The sequence below is a fragment of the Pseudonaja textilis genome, chromosome 1 (assembly GCF_049901715.1).
Source record: "Pseudonaja textilis isolate UNSWEBS1 chromosome 1, rPseTex1.2, whole genome shotgun sequence".
NCBI lineage: Eukaryota > Metazoa > Chordata > Lepidosauria > Squamata > Elapidae > Pseudonaja > Pseudonaja textilis.
In genome coordinates, this window is record NC_141990.1 from 327,965,660 (window position 1) to 327,987,301 (window position 21,642).

The 21,642-nt window shown below is 42.1% G+C and overlaps 1 protein-coding gene across 13 annotated transcripts in view; it reads right to left on the reverse strand.

Moving 5' to 3' along the window:
- The window catches only part of TCF3 (transcription factor 3), a 118,882-nt gene that overhangs the window by 55,853 nt on the left and 41,387 nt on the right, over positions 1-21,642 (reverse strand). For all 13 annotated transcript variants that reach the window (XM_087922769.1, XM_087922768.1, XM_087922766.1 and 10 more), the window contains exons 4-5: positions 9,503-9,576; positions 8,000-8,096 (exon numbers count right to left, since the gene is read on the reverse strand). In XM_087922769.1, coding sequence (XP_087778895.1) covers positions 8,000-8,096; positions 9,503-9,576 — 171 coding nt within the window. The remainder of the gene's footprint in view (positions 1-7,999; positions 8,097-9,502; positions 9,577-21,642) is intronic.

A 21,642-nucleotide genomic window follows, 5' to 3' on the forward strand; every position in this document is an offset into this window, starting at 1 on the left:
AATCGGGGTAAAATGGCGTGCCAGTTAAAAAATACCATAAGGATTCAAACCCAGCTTTTTCCTTGTCCAATGATCCTGCCAGGACTGTACATTGCAATCGCCTAACTGTTTGCTGGCTGAACCCCCTTCATTCCATCTAATTCAAAGTTTGTTTTGGGTAGCAGTCAGCTAGTCTTGGTGGAGAGAGGGGGCTCAGAAGCAAGATCAGCCTTCGCTCTTGCCAGAACTTCTAACTCTCCAGCTGCCTTCCTATAGGAGGTTCCTCTGAATTATCCAAATTTCCCGTCCTCTTTTCTGCACCTTCCCCCAGCTCCACGGCATTTGTTTCAAACCCCAAAGTTGTTTCCCGCCTGCAAAAGGCAACTGGGCTTCGTTTTTCCTTGCAGACATTTAACTTCGCATTCAAGAATGAGAGAACTGAAGAAGCTTCTTGGATGAGAAGCAAAACATCTTCAAGGGGAAAAAAAAAGTCCATTTGCTTTTTGATAAGGCACCTTTGGGACAATCATGTCCTGGATGACTAAGTATCTCCACAGACATTTGTTTCAAGACTATTAGAGGCTGTTAGACTTTAGATATACATATGTCTCAGAGCTCAAATTATCTCAAGCTACTGTTGGAGAAGGGATGGCAGAACCTGGAATGGGATGAAAAGAAGGATCAGCCTAGAATCCCTACGTAGCCATAAGAGAACGGAGTCCAGCCCCTTTTAAGTGCCACTGACTCTTATCTAACTCTAAGCAGGTGTCCACTGTTAGTTGAGAAAATTCCTGCGTGTAGGCTTTTACCAATAAAAGATTCCTGCACACAGGCTTTTAGCAAAAAAAAAACCCCAGTGTATTGAAACTTCCTGTGTGAACCTGGTCTTTCACACCTGACAACTGCTTCTCCCATGTTGAAAACTCAAACTGAAATAAATGACGTTCACATGAACGCAAACAGCTGGCTCGGACCCCCTGGTCCCATCTGGTCCAGCTGCCTGTTCTCACCATGGTGTACCACCTGCACCAGAAAGTCCACCAGTCTCCCAGCAGATGTCCTTCAGAGGCAGTGCTTCGGCCATCCAGGCCGATCCTGACTTTTCTCAAATGTGCACCAGTTGGCAAACCCGGTGCTGATAAAACATTTTTTTTGAACAGCAAACAGGCATTATGCCATGCACATTCCCATTCATTTGAGAGGCTTAGCATTAAGTAAACAGGAGGTCAAAAGGTTGTAGGGCGAAATCTTTTAACTGACCTAATTTTTTAAAAGCGGTTTAGGAACTAATTTTGCCACATGACTGCCCTGGTTCAACTCTCCGTCCGCCTCCCACCGCACAAAAATAGCCCTGGTGGGGTTTTTTTTTGCCACAGTGCTGACTCGGGTTAAACCACAAAAAGAGAAGTTCAGGAGCATTCGAAAAGCAAAATGGCAAGATCTTTCCTTCTAGGTTGGAGCTTCTGTAGCTGCGCCCAGGAATTAATCTTGATAAGATCAGGATGAGAGGGGAGGTAAATGAGCGGGAGGGAGAAAATTTTCCTCTTTCTCATATCTCTTGGGGGGTGGGGGGGGGTGGAGAAGCACTTTAGAAATTATTTCCTGGCTTAGAGTGAGTCGGTGTTATTTCCTTTTAACAGATAATAACAGATAATCAGAGTTGGAATGGACCTTATAGGTCATCTAGTCCAACCTCCCCCCCTAAGCAGGAGACCCTACACCATTTCTGACAGATGGGAGTCCAATCTCTTCTTGAAGGTCTCAAGTGATAATGCTCCCACAACTTCTGAGGGCAACTTCTGTTCTATGGGTTGATTGTTCCCACTGTCTGAAAGTTTCTTATTTCCAGGTTAAATCTCTCCTTGATCAGTTTCCATCCATTGTTCCTTGTCTGCCCTACGGGTGCTTTAGAAAATAGCTTGACCCCTTCCTCTCTGTGGCAGCCCCTCAAATATTGGAAGACTGCTATATTTTAATCAGTTGCCATGTATTTGCTAGTAAGTCCAAGTTAATATTATTTTTTGTGGCTAGGCATTTGTATATTAATTTTCAATTTAATGTTAATTATTTCCCCCCTGGGTTCTGAGTGATGCAAGGGACATAAGATCTTGATGATGTCTCTGCAACGAGTGAAACCTTGTTTGGGTGAGACAACACAGACGCACCAAGCGCTTCCAATGCAATAATCCCACCCACCTCCGCCCTTGTATTTTAGCAAAAAGGAATAAAGGAGAGGGTAGACCTCCACTTACAATCACAGCTGAACCCAGAATGTTGGTTGTAAGTCGTTGCGGATGTTAAGCAGGTTAACCATGTGACCAAATTCAATTTTATGACCATTTTTACAATAGTGGTAAAGTGAAGTCATTGCGGTCGGTAAGCAAACCAAGCAAATCGAGTGCATCCAATAGGAGGGTTTTTTTAAACCATTTTCTGCTATAAAATGGCAAAAAATATCGTAAATTGCAGCCATACGACAATGATATGCTGCAACTGGACATAAACGAGAGCCGGTTGTCAAGTGCCTGAAATGGAATAATGTAACTGGGGGTGTGGAGGAGGCAGTTGTAACTTTGAGGATGGGTCGTAAGTAGCTTTTTTGAAATCCATCATAACTTTGAACACTTGTTAAATAACTAGTAAGTCGAGGACCACCGGTATCCTTAACAATAGCAATAGCATTTAGACTTATATACCTCTTCACAGTGCTTTACAGCCCTCTATAAGGGGTTTACAGAACCAACATACTGCTCCCAACAATCTGGATCCTCATTTTACCAACCTCAGAAGAATAAAAGAATAGAATAACAGAGTTGGAAGGGACCTTGGAGGTCTTCTAGTCCAGGGGTCGCCAATCTTTTGGACCTCAGGGACCCACCAAATTCATAATTTTAAATCCCATGGACCAGAGACCCTGGGAAAATCCCCAAAAAAGTCTGCAGGAAAATTTCCCACCCCATTTTCCTACCGATCGATCATTCTTTATTTGGGATCGCAGGATACCGTCTCCAGCTCCGTTCTCAGGGGGAGAGAGAGAGACTTTTGGCTTCGTGCAAGGAAAGCAGCAGAAGTCTTTCTTTCTCTCCCTCAAACTCCTCCAGAAATGACTCTTTGTGAGACTTGTCGCGCCGACGCGGCCTCTTGGAGCAGGATGCCTTGCAGGGTCCCAAAGACTCATTTCTGGCAGAGTTTGAGGGAGAGAAAGAAAGACTTTTGCCGCTTTCCTAATACTGTGCAGTATTAGGAAAAAGTTGACAAAATTCATGCAAATTTTTATGCAGACTTTCTTGAAAATTCATAAACAGGGAAGGAGACCAGGCAAAATAACCTTACGACTGGGGAGATAAACAGCTAAGCTAAATGGAAGTTGTCAGATCCTCTCATTATGACTCTATAACTCTTTTTCAAAGCCTTTGGGAGTAAATTAAAATACAAACTTATTTTTCAAATACGAATGAAATGGAAATAACAAAGGTCTAGCACACCAACCAAATCATGGTTAAATAAGAAATCTGAACCACGTGAAGGCCATTAATGTACAAATTGCAGGTCATGGATGGGTTATCATTGCAAAGAGATGGTCAAGATGGAAATTCCATGAGGCTCTGCCTGCAAGGATTTCTTGATTTTGGCACACAACCATCTTGAATCATTAGTACAATGCGCTTGAGATAATGGCCCTAGCAGCACGCACGCATGCATATATAGGCACACATACACAAAGAACATTCAGAGCAGCAACCAATGAATCAAATTAAAGCAAAGCTGCAGAGTAAGGGAGACACACCAGTGACTTTAAAGTATCTTTCTCCATTTGACAATGGATTTCATCAGGGAAGAACAGGTGTGTTCCACACAGGCAATTTGTTCAGCCTACTGGGAGTTTTTACACACGGATGCCTTCAAATCAGGGCTGCTGCTTAGACATGACGTGAGGCTGGTGGGGAGAAGAGAAGTGCAGCCATCTTTCCTTCCTTGCCCCCTGCAATCACCTCATTTTGTAATATAGGTAGTCCTCGACTTACAACCATTCGTTTAGGAATTGTTTGAAGTTACTATGGCAATGAAAAAAGAGACCTATGGCCATTTTCCCACACTCACGACCGTTGCAGTGTCCCCATGGTCACGTGATCAAAATCCAAAGGCTTGGCATTTTGAATTTTCACCTTCTGAACAGGCAAAATCAACAGGGAAGCCAGATTCACGTACCAACCGTGTTACTAACTGAACAACTGCAGTGATTCCCTTTACACAGGGCTGTCAAACTCCCGGCTTTCGGGGCGGATGCATCACGCGCTGGCCACACCAACACCCAGTTTAGCAAAGGGGGGGGGAATCCCAATATGTCACATGACGCTGCCATGATGACATGAGTTTGACACCCCTGCCTTAACTATGGCAAGAGAGATCGTAAAATAGGGCAAAACTCAAGTAGCTACTTTGCAATTTCCATTGCTTAGTAATGGAAATTTTGGGGGTCAATGATGGTCATAAGTTGAGGACTGCTTGTATATTAAAAGCTGGTATGTTCTCAAGTGCCTGCTATTATAATAGCAATCGTGTATCTTTTATTGCTTGATTTCAAGTAAGATGGTTAATACTATCAAAATGCCCGAAGAGATAATGGCTTCAGTCCAAGGAGCTCCTACCCTATCGGATAACTGGTACAATCCCAGGACCTTTCTCCCTCTCCCTCCCCCTTAACTCTTAGATCTGCCCATTTAATTTTAAAATCATCACTGCTGCTTCAGGAAAGTATGATGAAATCTACACTGCTATAAGGGTGGTCAGTAGAAGCACACATGAAACAGAACGCATGTCTGGTTCTATGCACAGAACTAATATATTCTGCCTTGGAAAGCAGGTTGCCTGAGCAGGAAGGAGGTGATGTTGAATTTTGATTGCATCTCTAAAGGACGCCTGCTTCCGAAAGGGTTAAGAATTGCTAATAAGGAGACAGATTGCCTGGAGGGGGCGGGGAGGAGAGAAGGCAATTAATCCAATTAGTAGGTTGGAGAAATTCAGAATTTCACATTTACTCGTCATATAGGCCTCGTGCAGATATACAGTTGTGAACTTTTTGACGATTGTGAACTTTGGGGCTTAACTCCAGCAGAAGTAGAATCACAATCCAAACAAGCTTAATTTGGCTTAGCAGTAACTATGGTTTTGTTGCCTTCACTTTCAATGTATCATGGAAACGATGGTTAGCTTGCTTTGCCTAGTTTGTCACTCGCTGCTCTGCCTAGTTTGTTGCTCACACGACAGGATGAATATGCAAAGATACAGATTTGTTAGCTCTTAGTCAGAGAGGGAGAGAAGCTACAGTACCTTACCTGTGGGGATTTTTTTTTAAAAAAGTATGTTTAACTATGGTTGGCATTCATTGGCATATCTGCACAAAATGATATTTGGTTGGAAGTTGACTTTCCAAGATCAATGAACCTATCTATTGTTGTTTTTCACATGCTGTGTAAATGAACACTCTCTGGATGTTTCAACACACAATGGTTTTAACAAATCCTGGCTTAGCATTGTCAGGACACAGCCAATGTAATCAGTGATGGGATTCAATATATTTTTTTTACTAAAGGTTCTGTGGGTGTGGCTTGGTGGACGTGGCAGGGGAAGGTTACTGCAAAATCCCCCTTCCCGTCCCACTCTGGGGGAAGCTTATTGCAAAATCCCCATTCCCTCCACACCTCACTAACCTGCTTTCCAGCTCCGTTCTCCTGTGCAGGGCAACCAAAGAGACCCAGCTGATCAGCTGGGACTTGGGAGGCAGAGAATAGATGGAGGCGGGGCCAGTCAGAGGTGGCATTTGCCGGTTCTCCAAATTACTCAAAATTTCTGCTACCGGTTCTCCAGAATTGATCAGAACCTGCTGAATACCACCTCTGAATGTAATCCTAGGCACGAGCAAAACCCAACATTTCAGGAACCTTGGCCAGAACACCCTAACAGCTCCTGGTTCAGAGGATTAAGTTCCACCCCAGGGCAGCGAGATTGGCATTCAGGAGAAAGGTGCCATGTTAATTTGTGTACCCCCCTACCCTCCAAATGGCCAACATGTCTCAGCTGGTGGCCAAACACGAATATGTGGATATTTCAGAGTCTGGTTCAAGGAACACAAAGGGTTTCCCCTCCTCACTATGGCATTTGGAAGAAAAATGGGATTTTCAAAACCAATCATTCTATTAAGTATATAATTCCTAGCAAGGGAACAGAGGAGGAAAGATAACATGTTGAGATTAAAGGCAGTTGGGAGGGCGGAGCGGAAGACTGTGAACCGATTAAAAACCATTGTCCAGGATGCACACCAGTTACAATGCTGGCTAGATTAGCAAGCTTAGCCCTGAAAAGGAGTTAATTGCTAGAAATAATTACCTGAAAGAGATCTACTCAGGCGGTTTGGTTTCCTTCCTAACAGTTAAATAATTCCCATCAACCTTTCTGCTTTTCTCCCTTACTGTTGATTAATTCACAAAATACTCTCAGGAGGTGTGGGGGAGGGGGATCTGTTAAGAGTACCTCAAAAATGTGAGCCATGTGGCCTTACATGTACAAACACCCCTTCCCAAGGAGAATATTTCTAGCCCAGGGTTGAAATGAAGGATCCTTGGTGGTGTATGAACTTGATTATTTTCCTGCAGACGTTTCATTACCTAAACTTGGTACAGGTAATCCTCTACTTGCAACCGTTTGTTTAGTGACTGTTCGAAGTTACAGCAGCACTGAAAAACATGACTTATGACCATTTTTCATGGTTACGACCATTGCAGCATTACAACGGTTGCAGTGTCCTAGGGCAGTGGTGGCTAACCTTTTGGGGCTCCCTGTGCCAAAAATTGTGCACGCGCTTGCATGCTCACACTTGCGTGCCAGCACCCAGAAGGCAATGTGCCCCCCATACCCCCTACACATGTGTGTGTAATCCCCACACATCCTGACACCCCCTTACCTGCACTGCACCTCACAGCTGATTTTCAGCGGGTTTGAGGCCTTTTTCAGCCTCCCAAAGGCTTGAGGAAGGCTTCTGCAGGCTTTGCAGGCGAAAACTAGCCCCATTTCACCACTTCCGGTATTTTTGAAAAACGGGAAGTGACAAAATGCGGCTAGTTTTCGGCCTGCAAAGCCTGCAGAAGCTTTCCTCAAGCCTTTGGGAGGCCGAAAAGGACTCAAACCCGCCGAAAATCAGCTATGAGGCAAGTTTGTCTGCAGCTCGCATGCTGGCACAAATGGCTCTGCATGCCACCTGTGGCACGCGTGCCATAGGTTCACCATCACAGTCCTAGGGTCATGCGATCCCATTTTGCGACCTTCTGAGGAGCAAAGTCAACGGGGAAGCCGGATTCACTTAACAACCACCTTACTAACTAAACACTTGCAATGATTCATTTAATAACTTTGGCAAGAAAATTCGTAAAATGGGGCAAAACTCACAACAAATGTCTCACTTAGCAGCAGAAATGTTGGGCTCAATTGGGATCCCAATTCGAGGACTATCTGTAACATCATCACTGTTGATGATACCTAGTCTGGGTAATGAAGCATTTTCAAGAAAACAACCAGATAGCATCAGGGACCCCTCACCTTCAGAAATGGCCTTGCAAGAAAAGCGATGCTGCTGGTTCCATTGAAACTGGGGGCAGCCAGGAAAATTCACTGTTGTTAAATAGCCCTTCAATAATTCCTATGAGCGTAAGGATTCTGTTGATTCACAGCAAGATCGACTTTTCCCATTTTCCCCCATACACGACGCAAGGGAATCAGGAAATGGTGATGGCCGAGGGACAAGCCAAACAAAGACTAACAACCAAGATGGTCAGGAAAGTCTCATCAGAAGGCTGATGAGATGACCAGGAAAAAAGCAGGGTAAATTCTGCTCTCATCCATCTTTCTAACTAAAATCAAACAGGACCAGTCCCATCAGATACAGCATTCATCTTGCAGGTGGCGAGGGCTCCAGAACGAGCCAAATTTTACAAGGTCAAGACTTGCTCCAAGCAAGGACACTTACCTACTATTCCAGACCCCAGGAATGATGACGAAGATATGCTGTTATGGGATGGCAGGTCCCTGTGTTCACTGTAGTGTGAACCTTCGCCATAACCCTGCTATAAGGAGAAAAAAAAAGTAGTATCCATATGCACAAAGTCATGAAGCACATAGCTACCCACACCTTTCTCAATCAACAAGACTAAGGGCATCCCAAAATCATTTCCAAATCAAAATACACCTTTCAAATTCAATTTAATTGGCTCTTATAAAGGCCAGCTATCTTGGGATGGATTAAACCGACTCAAAATAACTATCGAACTGTTTCTATATGCTCTCATTTTCCAAGCTTTTTTCTTCTTCTGTTCAATCATACCCGATTCTCAAAGACTGCCTGGACAAGTCCCTGAAGTTTTATTGGCAAGGTTTTTCCAGAAGTGTTTTGCCATTGCCTCTTTCCTAGGCTGAGAGAGAATGACTAGCCCAAGGTCAACTGGTTGGCTTCTTGCCCAAGTTGCAGGAGTAGGATTCACGGTCTCCCGGTTTCTATCCTGATGCCTTAAGCACTATACCAGACTGGGTTTTGGCTGAAGTGGTACAGAAGTTAAATAAGTAAACATACTTCCTAAGGAAAGGGAAGTGGGGAAATCACAAACTTCAGCACATACAAAAAGTCTCCATCATAAAAGATGGAATCCACCTTAGAGTTAGATGGGTGGCTTCTAAATTCCACAACTAAATAAATATGGTACTCTCCGGAACAGGGAAGGTTCTGGAGAAACAATTACCTTCACCATCGTGGGAAAGAAAATAAATCAAATGTAGTTTTAAAAAAAGGATGATTAATATTGGAAGGAAGACAGATCAGACTCAAAAACAAGATGACCAAACAATTAACTCAGATAGGTAAACAGAACCTTAATCTCATGGACAATCTCTTGGTGTATATCAGCCATTCCATTAGGCTCCATGGAATAAACCGCAACTTTGTTAAAATACCAATTCCTTCAGGCTCTCAACTACTTTCTATTCCAGCAGATCATTTTATGATCTGAACTTAAGTTGAACTGCGATAGAACTTTAAGAATTGATTCTTAAGCCTGTCATTTCCTCTTCTTTCTTCATCCCTTTTTCTTTCTGAATTAGACTGTAAGCTGAATAAGCAGCACTGATTTTACATTATTGTATGCAAGCAGGTCTGGGAGCTTTAGGAGCTAAAGAGTAAGGTAAAAATTATCTTTCAAACATGATCCGGCTAAGCATATACAAGCAAAAAAAGTTGTTGCTTTCACCTCCTGCTTATGTATTGGTTTTCTATAGGACACGTGACAGGATGCTCTCAGAAAATAATTCCTTAAAATTACAGATCTGTTTCCTCAAAATTAAATAGCTCAGGAAGAATTAAGGTGAGAGGAAAATTACTTTTCAGAAAAAAGGGAATTAGAGTAGTTCACTTTCCCATCTCAAAAGACACATGTGTGGACAAACCCCCAAATATCCATTTGGATCTTGCAGTGATCCTTACCCTGACTTGGTCAAACGTGGAGTTGTTCTGATCTCCTGTTGCCCAAGAACCTGAGGTCGGTCGCTCATCCAAACCTTCCGGGGAAAGAGGGGGAGAAAAAAAAACAAAGATTACTTTGATCTACAGGTTCTTCAAAAGACAGGCTCTCTCAAAGTTAACTCTTCCTTTCACAAACATAAAAATATGTGGATGAAAATACCAAACCAACACTGACTTTTCCTGTTTTGCAAATTTTCCACACAGATTCAGCTTCAAAGGAGCCTCAGTTGATATGTTTGGCAAAATTGTGAGAGGGCAAATTTTATTTAATATGTGTAACACCTCAAGGGAGTTGTAATACACATAACTTACCTTCCCCAAAGCTGCTTTGGCCAGAGGAACATTACAGGAAAGGAGGTGGGAAAATTCAGTATGCTCAAATTATGAAGGGGGGTGAGTGGGAAGGAGACAGTTAATGGAATCAATTTTTTTTCTTTCTTTCTAATTGGTCCACCGTTTATGTTCTAGAACAGGGGTCTCCAAACTTGGCAACTTTAAGACCTGTGGACTTCAACTCCCAGAATTCCCCAGACAACATGGCTGTCTGAGGAATTCTGGAAGTTGAAGTCCACAAGTCCTAAAGCTGCCAAATTTGGAGACCCCATTCTAGAAGAAGCTGTAAGTGGTCCAGAATGCCACCTTGCCACTGCCATGTCACCACAGCTATCTCAGCATGGCCACCTTGGTGCCACCATCTCAGCACGGGACAAATCACCATGGGAAACTCTCCATGAGACAACTTGATGTGGCCTTACATGGCACCCCCCCTTAGTCCACCACAATGTTTTTAACTGGCCACTTCCAGCAGGCTGGCAATTTGTCCTGCAGAGATGGTAGCACCGAGGTAGCCATGCTGAGTGGCCATTGCGACATGGCCGCGGCAAGATGGCTGCACTGAGGTGGCCGTGCTGAGATGTCATAGATTCGTTATCATCAAGAAGCACTTTCCTCTTTTGTTGACATCTCCATCCCATTTCAGGACTGACTGAACTTTACCTGCTCCCAGATATGGAATGAGGACCCCCAAAAAGCAAACTGCCTTTTCCAGAAGTCTGAAGAAATGTTGCAGCAAAATAGACCTCTTTATTTCTCAACTACATAGAAATTTAATTCCTGGTGTTTGTTATGGAAGTAGCAGCACAGCTGCAGATTACAGACTCTGGGAAATGGTTATGGACATCTGCTTGGGAGAAGCTTGCTAGATCTCACTGTAGTATTATATACATTCATGAACACTATGAATTGTCCATTCCAACTGAAAATTCTGGGAATGTTAGCCCCGATGCATCTTGAGGCTGCCAAGTTGGGGAAGGTCCAACTCAAATACTGACAAAATACAAGAAGAATCAAGAATGTACTCCTGGCTTCCCTGCAAAGGAAGATGGCTTAAGATGAGCTAACCTCCTTTTGAAGAAGCTATTCCACTATTATTACTCTCAGACTAGAGCAGCCCCTCCTTTCTCAAGCTGCCAAGTGTTTTTGTATGGGAGCAGGGTGAATTCTGCAGATAAATAAATATATATAAGCAAAGTACCTACAAAATAGGATGGCAGTTCTATGCTGGTCTCCTACCACTGAACAGCTTCAGGCATTTTTAATAGATCACAAGACTATTTTAGTCCTATTGTAGGAGATGACCAGGCTGAGCCCCAGGGAGGGGGGCAAACGTGTTATCAGTCTCAAATCCCTTCATGCTCACAAGAGATCTAAGTCCAGCCCTCCTTGGATTCCACTGACTCTTATCTACCACCAATTTGCTTTAGTAGTTCAGATTCTTGTATAAAGCTTTAGCGCACAATAAACCTGTATATTCATTTGAACTGCCAGGATTTATTGATTTCCTGCACGTCACCTCTGCTTTGATATGATTGCAAATCAAACCATGTCTGGAACAAGACCGTCCCCTTCCACGTCCAAAATATTACGAGCAGGGAATGTTTTGTGGGTACAATGGGTATTTTTTGTTTCCAATAGGATCTTTCCACTCCTTGACTAATGCTGGAGTGAGAGATCTGGAAATCAGCCAAGACCAAGATGGCAAACCAGCTTCATTTGGAGACGGTGACCCTCTTAGAACGATTCCTTTAATTTCATCTTATGCTCAGATAGTAACTACAGCTCCATCATCACAAGGAGGCTTTGAAGTCCAACTCTACTATGTTTGTATACGTGTATTTTTTAAAAGCATATTATTATGGGAAACACACCATCTTTTTCTCTCCTTCCCTCTCCCTACTGTTCATTTAACCAGAAATTTCTTTCAAAATTACATGCTTCCATTCCGAAGCCTTTTGTGTTAATCATTTCCCCGGAGAATTGGTGTTTAATTGCTGTCTAATTTGCATAATTATGCATATTAATCTCCACTCCTAATGAATATTCATAACTCTCATTTAGAGTTTGTTTTCTAATAAAAAATATTCCAATGTGATTACGTTGCAGGATTGAGGCTGGCGGTGGAAGTAAGATGCTTAACGCAACTACGAAAAACACTAAAGTGCTACCTATTCTTTTCAAGGCTGGCAATGCTGCAAATTTTGCTCCACTAATGCTTTACTTCTTCCTTTCCATCCGGCTCTTTCAGAATAATATCAGCTGTGTTTTCTGGAACTGGTGGGGGTGATTAAACTGAAGTATGTTTCAGGCAGATACACACAGAATTAAAAAGGTAGAAAAGGTGATAAGTGTTCAAAGACTGTTTGCAAAATTAACAGAATAAACAAGTTGGAAGAGACCTTGAAGGTCTTCTAGTCCAACCCCGCTATTCAAGAAAAAGACACAATTAATCAATGGAACAACTTGCCTTCAGAAGTTGTGGATGCTCCAATTGGAGGTTTTTAAGAAGAGATTGGACAATAGAATGGCTTGCCTCCAGAAGTTGTGGAGGGTTTTAAGAAGAGATTATCTGAAATGGTATAGGGCTTCCTGGCTGGGCAGGGGGTTGGACTAGAAGACCTCCAAGGTCCCTTCCAACTCTTACCAGAAGAACAATTCTGCCATTCTAACCCTATACCATTCCAGATAATCTCTTCTTAAAACCCTCCACAACTTCTGGAGGCAAGCCATTCTATTGATTAATTGTTCTGTCAAGAAATTTCTCTTTATTTCTAGGTTGGTTTTCTTCTTGATTAGTTTCTATCCGTTGCTTCTGGTTCTGCCTTCAGGTGCTTTGGAGAATAAGCAGACCCCCACTTCTTTGTAGCAGCCCCTCAAATAGCACTTAGACATATACCGCTTCATAATGCTTTTACAGCCTCTCTAAGTGGTTCACAGAGTCAGCATATTGCTGCCAACAATCTGGGTCCTCATTTTACCCACCTCAGAAGGATGGAAGGCTGAGTCAACCTTGAGCCAGTGAGAATCGAACTGCCAAACTGCTGGCAATCAGAAGTCAGTAGAACTAGCTTGCAATAGTGTATTCTAACCACTGCATCACCACATTTCTAAATATTGGAAGACAGTTTTTGTGCTTTCCTTAGTCTTTTTCATTGAACTAGACGTTACCCAATTTCTTATTTTTCCACCTGCCCAGGTCTTCTGTTAGCAAAAGAACCTCATCTCAAGGAGTTGCAAACCTCATAGCACAGAGTAAAATACAGAAATAATTGTAATAAGAAAGGAAGAAGGAGTTGGGATCCATGTCCCTTTCTGGAAGGGACCAATAATCAGCGACCGGGTTCAAATGAAGTACCCAAGTTTAAAAACAATGTAATTTAAAATATGTAAGGAAACATAAGAGGCAATGTTTAAAAAGAATACAAAAACCCACTTTTATATTCATTTAATGCTTTTTTAAAGTGAGAAGTACTTAGAAGCAATCTAGGGTTCAGTAAAGAGAAGGGGCTGATTCTTGTTTTTGAATCAGGGAGATGCTTTATATGAATCCAAGTCAAGGTGATATGATTGACTTTCCCACCTTGGAAATGTGTGTTTGTAAAATATATATGCTTCCCATCTCAATATCCAAATATCAACCTCTGCAAGTTAATTGAAAATAGACCAATGACGAGGTAATATGGGGGCATATCTAGTAAAGGCCAAGGTTTCCACACTCCCACTGAATTTTCCACAATTTTCTTTTTGTTTGACTAATATAAATCAGGGGTGTCACACTGAAGGCCCCTGGGCTGGATCCGGCTTAGATCTGGCCTGCACGACTGCCTTGGAAACAGCAAAGGACCAGCCCACGGTGCCTCTGCCAGCGAAAACAGAGCTCAGGAGGGCCGCCCACGGCCTTCCCAGACTCTGTTTTCAGCCACTGTTCTGACCCAAACCTTGTTCCAAGTAAACAAACACCAAACAGAGATAAAAGCAAAACCTTTTAATGCTTCTCTACAAATTCCATTAATTCACGGTTAAAATGCTATTAAAAACTAATTGTCTCTGATAAGAACGAGCCTTGCCAAGGTTGTGCAAGGCTGCCAAAAGCACTAGATTAAATTGCCAAGAAATATTCCAAGCAAAAAGTCTTCAAACACAAACCAAGATAGTCCGAACTTCCACAAGGCTTGAAGTGCAAGAACTTCTTGGCTTCCTGCAAAGAATACCGGTCTCTCAGGCTGGCTTTTATCTCTTAAGGGAGAGGCCATTATCTTGCAGCCTTACTCCTGAGTCGCCCATGCTGCTGTAGCTGCTCTTTCCTACAAGCAGCCCTGCACTCATCTGCATTGGGCACAGGCTCCTCGGGGGCGTCTTCATCACTGCTGCCAGCCTCCACAATCTCCGAAGGCATCACTCCACTCCCTGTTGGTCCTGGTCCCATCCCTACATCACACACAGGTCCCTCATCTGAGTTCTCACTCTCCCAGACCTCAGCCATCTGCACCTGCTGCCGGCAAACCACAACAGCCGCAACGGCCTCCTGCTGCAGCCCTCTGCCAGTGAAAATGGAGTGTGGGGTGGGATGTGAGCTGGCCACGCCCACCCCAGCCCCCGAAGTCAAACAGAACCCTGATGCGGCCCTCAATGAAATCCAGTTTGACACCCTCTCTATAAATCATTCTTCCTGAAGCCACTTGAAGGTCTTAGGAAGCCACAAATAACATGGATGTACCAAGTTGGCACAGCCAAATCTAAAAGGTCATCTCAAATCAATTCAGAGCTACTTGGCTGTTTCCCCTTATAATAAATACATTATACATTAAATCTTTGACCTATGAATAGAGGATGCCTATCATAGTTGTAAATCATGATGGTCACAAAACAATTTTACAGCCTTTTTGGCAGCAGTCATAAGAGAATCCACAATCATTACATGAACACCAAAATCGTTAAGCAAACCAAAGGTTCACTATGGGCACAAATTAGAAGTGCCGACATGATAGCGTGGTGTGGTGGTCCCATTTTCTGGGTGCATTGTGACTTCAAACGATCACTAAGAAACTGGTCGTAAGTCCAGAACTACCTGAAAGTTTCCTTAAGATAAAATCTTTAGTTTTGCCTTAAATGGTGTCATTTCCATTCCTTAAGATAGCTACCAATCTTGAAAGTGTAAAATATTTAAATATCTGAAATATTCAAATTTCACATTTCATAAGGTGTTTACCAGCTGAAGGAGATGGGTTTGTCCAATGGGGAAATGTTCACAAAGAGCCCTCCAAACTCCAAAATAAGACTAAAAACATATACACTGCTAGCTACGCTCTATGCAGCTACATATATAATATGCACATTGTATCTTCATGCAATTCAATATTTAATGCAATAATGCAACACACACAATGTCTTAATGCATTTTTGCAGTTACAGAAGCTTTCCCCAGCCTCTAGGTTTATTTTACTATATTTTCCATCATCCTTAGCCAACACAGACATGTTTAACATATCTGAAACACATCAAGATGGAGGACAGATTAGAGTACTAGATTAAAAACAAGAGATTTACATTCAAATTCTCATTTAATCACAAAGCTCATAAACAATTGGGGACAACCCTATATGAGGGCTCTCTGGAGGAAAAGGAGAGCATTAACTGGAATAAAAATAAAAGGAACAGGAAAATAAACAGCAGATAATGCTTTCAGCTTGCCAAAACTTCCTAACATTGCATGTTATTTCCCAGACTGGAAGGGATAAGAAAACACTCATTCTCTCTCTCCCTCTCCCTCCCCATGGCTTCACCCCCCCACTTCCATTAATAGAGTTATTAAAATGCGGGGTGGAGATAGAATGTCTATAGATTAATTATGCATTTTAATAACCCCACTCATGAATATTCATGAAGCATTCTGTGCTCATGTTCTAATTAAAATATACTAATAGTATAAGATGTAACTGTCAGAAAGAGAGAACATTCACTCTCCCTGCCCCCCCTTTCACTTTTTTACACTGGAGTAGATGTAGGTAGGTACAGACTGACTTCACCCAGGGACCCACTGCACAGATAAAAATATCTCACTGAAGTTCAACATTAACGACATATTTAGCCAGGGTAAAAGCGGAGCTGTAGGTAGTAGGCAAATACACACAGTCAGACACACACACACATGCAGACTACAGTGGTATTTATTTATTTTTTTGAAAAAAAAGGAATAACAGCTGCATGTGATCTTGCTGAAGGAAAGAGTTAAGAATAGGTTTAAGTGCTTGTCACTATTTGCATGCACAGAGAAAACCTACTTCACGTGATACGGAGTCTGCTAAAATTTGCAACGGAATGAGAATGAATTGTACGAAGTCCGGTTTGATGACTCGGAAGAGAGAACATCAATCAATCAATCAATCAGAATAGAGTTGGAAGGGACCTTGAAGGTCTTCCAGTCCAACCCGCTGCTCAAACAGGAGACCCTATACCATTTCAGAGAGGTGGCTGTCCAATCTTTTCTTAAAAACTTCCAGCGATGAAGCACCCACAACTTCTGATGGCAAGCTATTCTACTGTGGACCGTCTTCACTGTTAGGAAGTTTCTCCTTAATTCCTGTTGCTTCTCTCCTTGGTTAATTTCCATCATTTATTTCTTGTCCTGCCCTCTGGTGCTTTGGAAAATAAGATCTCCGCCCTCAATTTTTCAAAGTTCAGGTCTTGGATTGGTTCAACCAGTCTATTTGCATGGCACTGAAGAAATGGTGCCCAACTGCACAGAGAGGCAGAGATGATGCAGGCTGGCTACTTATCCATGTAAGGAAGTAGCTAGGTACAGTAATCCAGTACAGTCAATCAGTAAATATCACGCCCCACTGCCCGCCATCCCAAATTGTGAGCCATCATAAACTACAGAGTGATCCAGAAAGCTATTGACCTGAAGCCCCACAACTTTAAATGCCCCAAATCTCTCAAGAACCCGTACTGATTGAACACTTGGGGTAAGGCTTTCTTGCCCTGGGCAAAGAAAATGCACATAATTTGCTGAATAATAGGAATAGGAATAGCACTTAGACTTATATACCACTGTACAGTGTTTTACAGCCCTTTCTAAGCGGTTTACAGAGTCAACAATCTGGGTCCTCATTTTACCCACCCTGGAAGGATGGAAGGCTGAGTCGACCTTGAGCCTGGTGAGATTCGAACTGCCAAATTGCAGGCAGCTGGCAGGTAGCAGAAGCAGCTTGCAATACTGCACTCTAACCACTGTGCCACTACGGCTCATAATAACCCACAAAGGAGTATTTTTAATTGATATTTTTAATTAATCCATAACAGAAATTTGAGGGGGGAAAACAAAGGGAGAAGAAGAGGAGGAAAAAGAGAAGCAGGAGGGGGAGGAAGAAGGAAGAACTCCATCTCCTCCTCCTCTTCCTCCTCCTCCTCCGCTCTTCTGGCTATTTGCTCCCATTCCATCCCACCTGAGCAAAACAATCCACAAAACCTTTTACCAGTTGGGGAGAGGAAGGAAGTATAATTTTTCACTAATTTTCCCTACGCATACACACCCAAACTCCAGCATGCAGAACACAATGTTCTTGGATGTCATAAAACTAGAAGCCACAACTTAAAAGGTCATGGAAGGGAGGTGGTGAGACCCAATGTTAGAATCCTTTCGGTGTAAAGATGCACCATCTAGCTCCTTCGTGGAGGAGGGGAGTAAGGGATGCGGTAATTTGATTTGAAAAAGAGGTGACAGACGGCTGCCATGATAAACACTTTCATAATAAGCCGCTTTTGCTGCCTAATCAGCCTGAGAATCAGCCTGGGACAAGCAGACTGCTGAGTGAGATTTGGAAAAATCAATGAAATTAGTTGGCTGATAATTAGCTTTAATACTCATAGCAAAATTGTTTTCCCACTAGCTACCCACAACAGGAATGCTATTCTCCCACAGACAGACATGGATACCCATTCCTCTGGACTATGCTTTGCAAAAGAGGAAAATACATTTGATTGCATGGACCCTGGAGAGTCAATTCCCACGTGCTTTTAAACTTCTTGAAAGATGTATTTTTGTCCAGCTTTTCTGACAACCATCAAGGCAGCGTGCAGAAATTCCAAAGTAGTAAAATCAGAATCGCAGTCTAAGCTGCAAGATTTTTCTTTGCCTGAATGGTGATGTATCAGAACTTACCTTGCTATTGATTCTAATTTAAATTTTATGAAGTTAAAGGCAGTCCTCAACTTACGACCACAATTGGGATATAGAATTTCTGCTGCTAGGCAAGATGGTTAAGTGAGACATGCCCAATTTTATGACCCCTTTTTTTGCCACTGTTAAGTAAATCACTGCAGTTGTTAAGTGAATCATGAGGTCCTTAAGTGAACTAATTGACTTTGTTTGTGGCAAGCTGGCTGGAAAAGTCACAAATTCCGGGACACTGTATCTATTGTTAATACATGCTGGTTACCAAGCACTCAAATTTCGATCACATGACCATCCAATGGTCGTAAGCATGAGGACTGGTTGTAAGTTACGTTTTTCAAAACGGTTGCAACTTTGAACGATCACTAAATGAATGGTTGGTGAGTCAAGGACTATTAGTAATTATAATCTGCCTGGAATTCTTGGGAATCAAGTGGCATATATGATGAAATAATATATAAATACATACTAGACATTTATAGAACACTGGGAAAAAAGAACTTTTCAAATCAAAGTTGCAAGTGAGAGGAAGTAAGACTTGTAGCCAAGAGGTTCAAACTACCCTTGTCCATGCTGTGAATATTCCTGCCTGTTTCCATTGTAGGGAAATTAATTTGGAGACCTGGCAGAGACAGCATCTGTGCATGCTAACACACTACTACAGTATCTGCCACTAATCCACACCTGAAAAGCAAACACAGATGTACATGTCTGTATACATACATACATACAAACCCTTTTCCCATTGGTTCTGTACCCTAAAGCAAAGTTTTTCTTTCAATCTGTTGGGAAGGGCAGGGACACCACAGAGATACCCTCCGCAGAGGAAGAATTTAGAGGTGAGAGGCTACTGCTGGTTTTAATTCCTCTGATCTGGAAATTACGCTTTTAATGGAGCATAAGCTTTATGGCAGCTGCTTCATGCGGTTTGCTCACATTTATTCAGTTTAAATCTGTTTATCTCACTTTTCTATTTAAAAAAAGGATTCCTAGCGGTCAACAAAATAACCATGAACAGAAGTAGAAGGATAGTCTACGTTGAAAGCATTTAAATATGTACATTATATGTATTTATACCCTATAATCAATGAATAGTAGTATTTCTGTATCTGGGCTCATTTGATCACCTTTTCTGATATACAAAGTCAATAGGGAAGCCAGATTCACTTAACAACCATTTTACTAATTTACTAAATGCAGTGATTCACTGAACAGTTGTGGCAAGAGAAGTTGTAAAATGGCGGAAAACTCCACTAATAAATCTTTGGATCAACTGTGGTTGTAAGTTGGAGATTACCTGTATTTTGATGGGGCAGACATTGAGGGTGTTTTAAGAAAGCAAACTAAGATTGCTCTTTAAAATTCCAAAATGTTTTGAAAATCATTGGGAGGGTTTTGTTTTGTTTTTAAGGGTGAAATGTGTCACTTAAGCCTCGATAACACTTCACTCTTTTGCCTTTTCAAAACACTCCCCAAATGTTGGTCTCAACCAATCTGCAGGATGCCCACCTGGGTTAACTCAGAAAGCTCTGACTTATGGCTTATTTATTATGACTTTATTTACTGATGTTTGCCTTCTCCATGGGAGCTCAACGGGTTTCTTATTTTATTTCCGTGAGAGCCTTATGAGACGGTTTGGGCAGAGTACAGAGACATACGTGAGTGTTCGGCATATTTTTTATTTATTTTTTTAAAATCAAGACTGATAAATTTTCCAGGGACTGTGTAGCAGTGTGAAATCTTAAAGCACTGATAGGATATCGGTGAAGAGGTTGGAATACGAATCCCCTTATCAGAGCCAAGAGCCATCCCTTTCCAGCCAAACTTTCCTCTCACGACAGTTGCTGGGGGCGGGGGGCGGGGGGGGACTATTTATGACAATTGGGGCTCCTGAAAAAAGAAGCAGGACTTTAAGTGCATAAATATCATGAGGTTAATTGCATTCTCATCCATGGATCTTGAGCAAATTCATGTGAAAATACTGAAATATCACATTTTTATTTTATTTTTTTCATTTTAAAAGGCTTTTGAGAACTTTTAACCCTTTAAGAACATTTTTATAACCCTTAGAATAATATATAGTATTTCTCAAAAAAAATGTCTGTCTGTCTTTCACCTGCCTATCTGTCTAATGCAGATATGCCTACCAATAAAGGAGAATATTTATAGCTCAGGGTTAAAATGAGGGGTCGTTGGTGCTCTCTGAGCTTGCTTTGTTTTGTTGCAGACGTTTCATTACCCAAACTAGGTAACATCATCAGTGCTGATGATGTTATCTAATTTGGGTAATTAAATATCTGAAAGGAAACAAGCAAGCTCAGACAGCACCAACCTGCAGATATTTCTCCCTAACTCAAACGAGATTCTGAACAGGCTCACAGATCCAAATAAACTGATCAGGACTTCATACAGAGCCAAACAATTTACATTTGTTACTGTCTTGTTTCAGAACATGGAAGGACTCGCATAGGTCTGAGTCTTTCCTCATGGTAAAATTCTTGCATGTAAGAAACAAGCACATTTGTTTTTATACAACGGGGTGTTTAAATATAATAGCAGAGAAGCAATCCATCCATTCCTACCATCTGCAGTAGCACAGCCTCGACAGAGATATAGTGCCTTGCTATGGAATAAGCCAGAATGAGCAGCCTTTAAGGAAACATTTCCTCTGTTTTTTGATTTATCACACTGAGGAATTGCTGAGGCTAAGATATCTGAGGAAACCCCTTGGGAGAAACATAGTCCAGAAGGATTGGTTGACTGTATAGGGTGATGGGCAGGGGGCAGAATATCTACCAGCTGTGGGTGCCTCTTCAAGACATTAAGGGCAGCAAATCTATTTTCTGTCACATCTCCCAAGATATAATTTCTGGAGGGGAAATAAAAAAAGACCCCAAACTAGAGTTCTTTCCTTTGGCTGTGGCTCATCTGTTCTCTGCCAAAGTCTTGCCTAGGATACTTTTATGTGCACCTCACCCAAGTGAGAAAAAAAAAAATTAAAGGGGAAATGTAGTGACAAGAGTAAATATAAAAGAAAAAGAAAAAAGAGAGGAGAAAACCCACAAATCCAGATGGATTGAATTACCAAGCGTTTCACTTGCCTGCTAAATATTGCTGCCTCCAGTCTGGAATTAAATAAACTGTGTATCTGCTGCTAGGTGTGTGCAAGCAGGAGAGTCAAGAAAGGTAATTTTTTGCTGACCCTGCCCTCTGTGTACCAAATTCATCCCTCCGACCGACATTTACAGTCATCTGCTGCAAACTGGATCCCTTCCTATAAGCAATAGCACTTAAGACTTCTACAGTATACCACTTCACAGCCCTCTCTAAGCGGTTTATAGAGTCAGCATATTGCCCCCAAACAATCTGGGTCCTCATTTTACCGACCTCAGAAGGATGAAAGGCTCAGTCAATGAGCCGGTGAGAATCGAACTGCTGAACAGCTGGCAATCAGGAGTCAGAAGAATTAGCCTGAAAAACTGCATTCTAACCACTGCACCACCATGGCTCTTGCCTTTAGCTTCTTATACAAGCCATTTTTGTTGTTTCTTTTCAAATTCAAGTCACCATCCCTGGCTGAACAACATAGAAA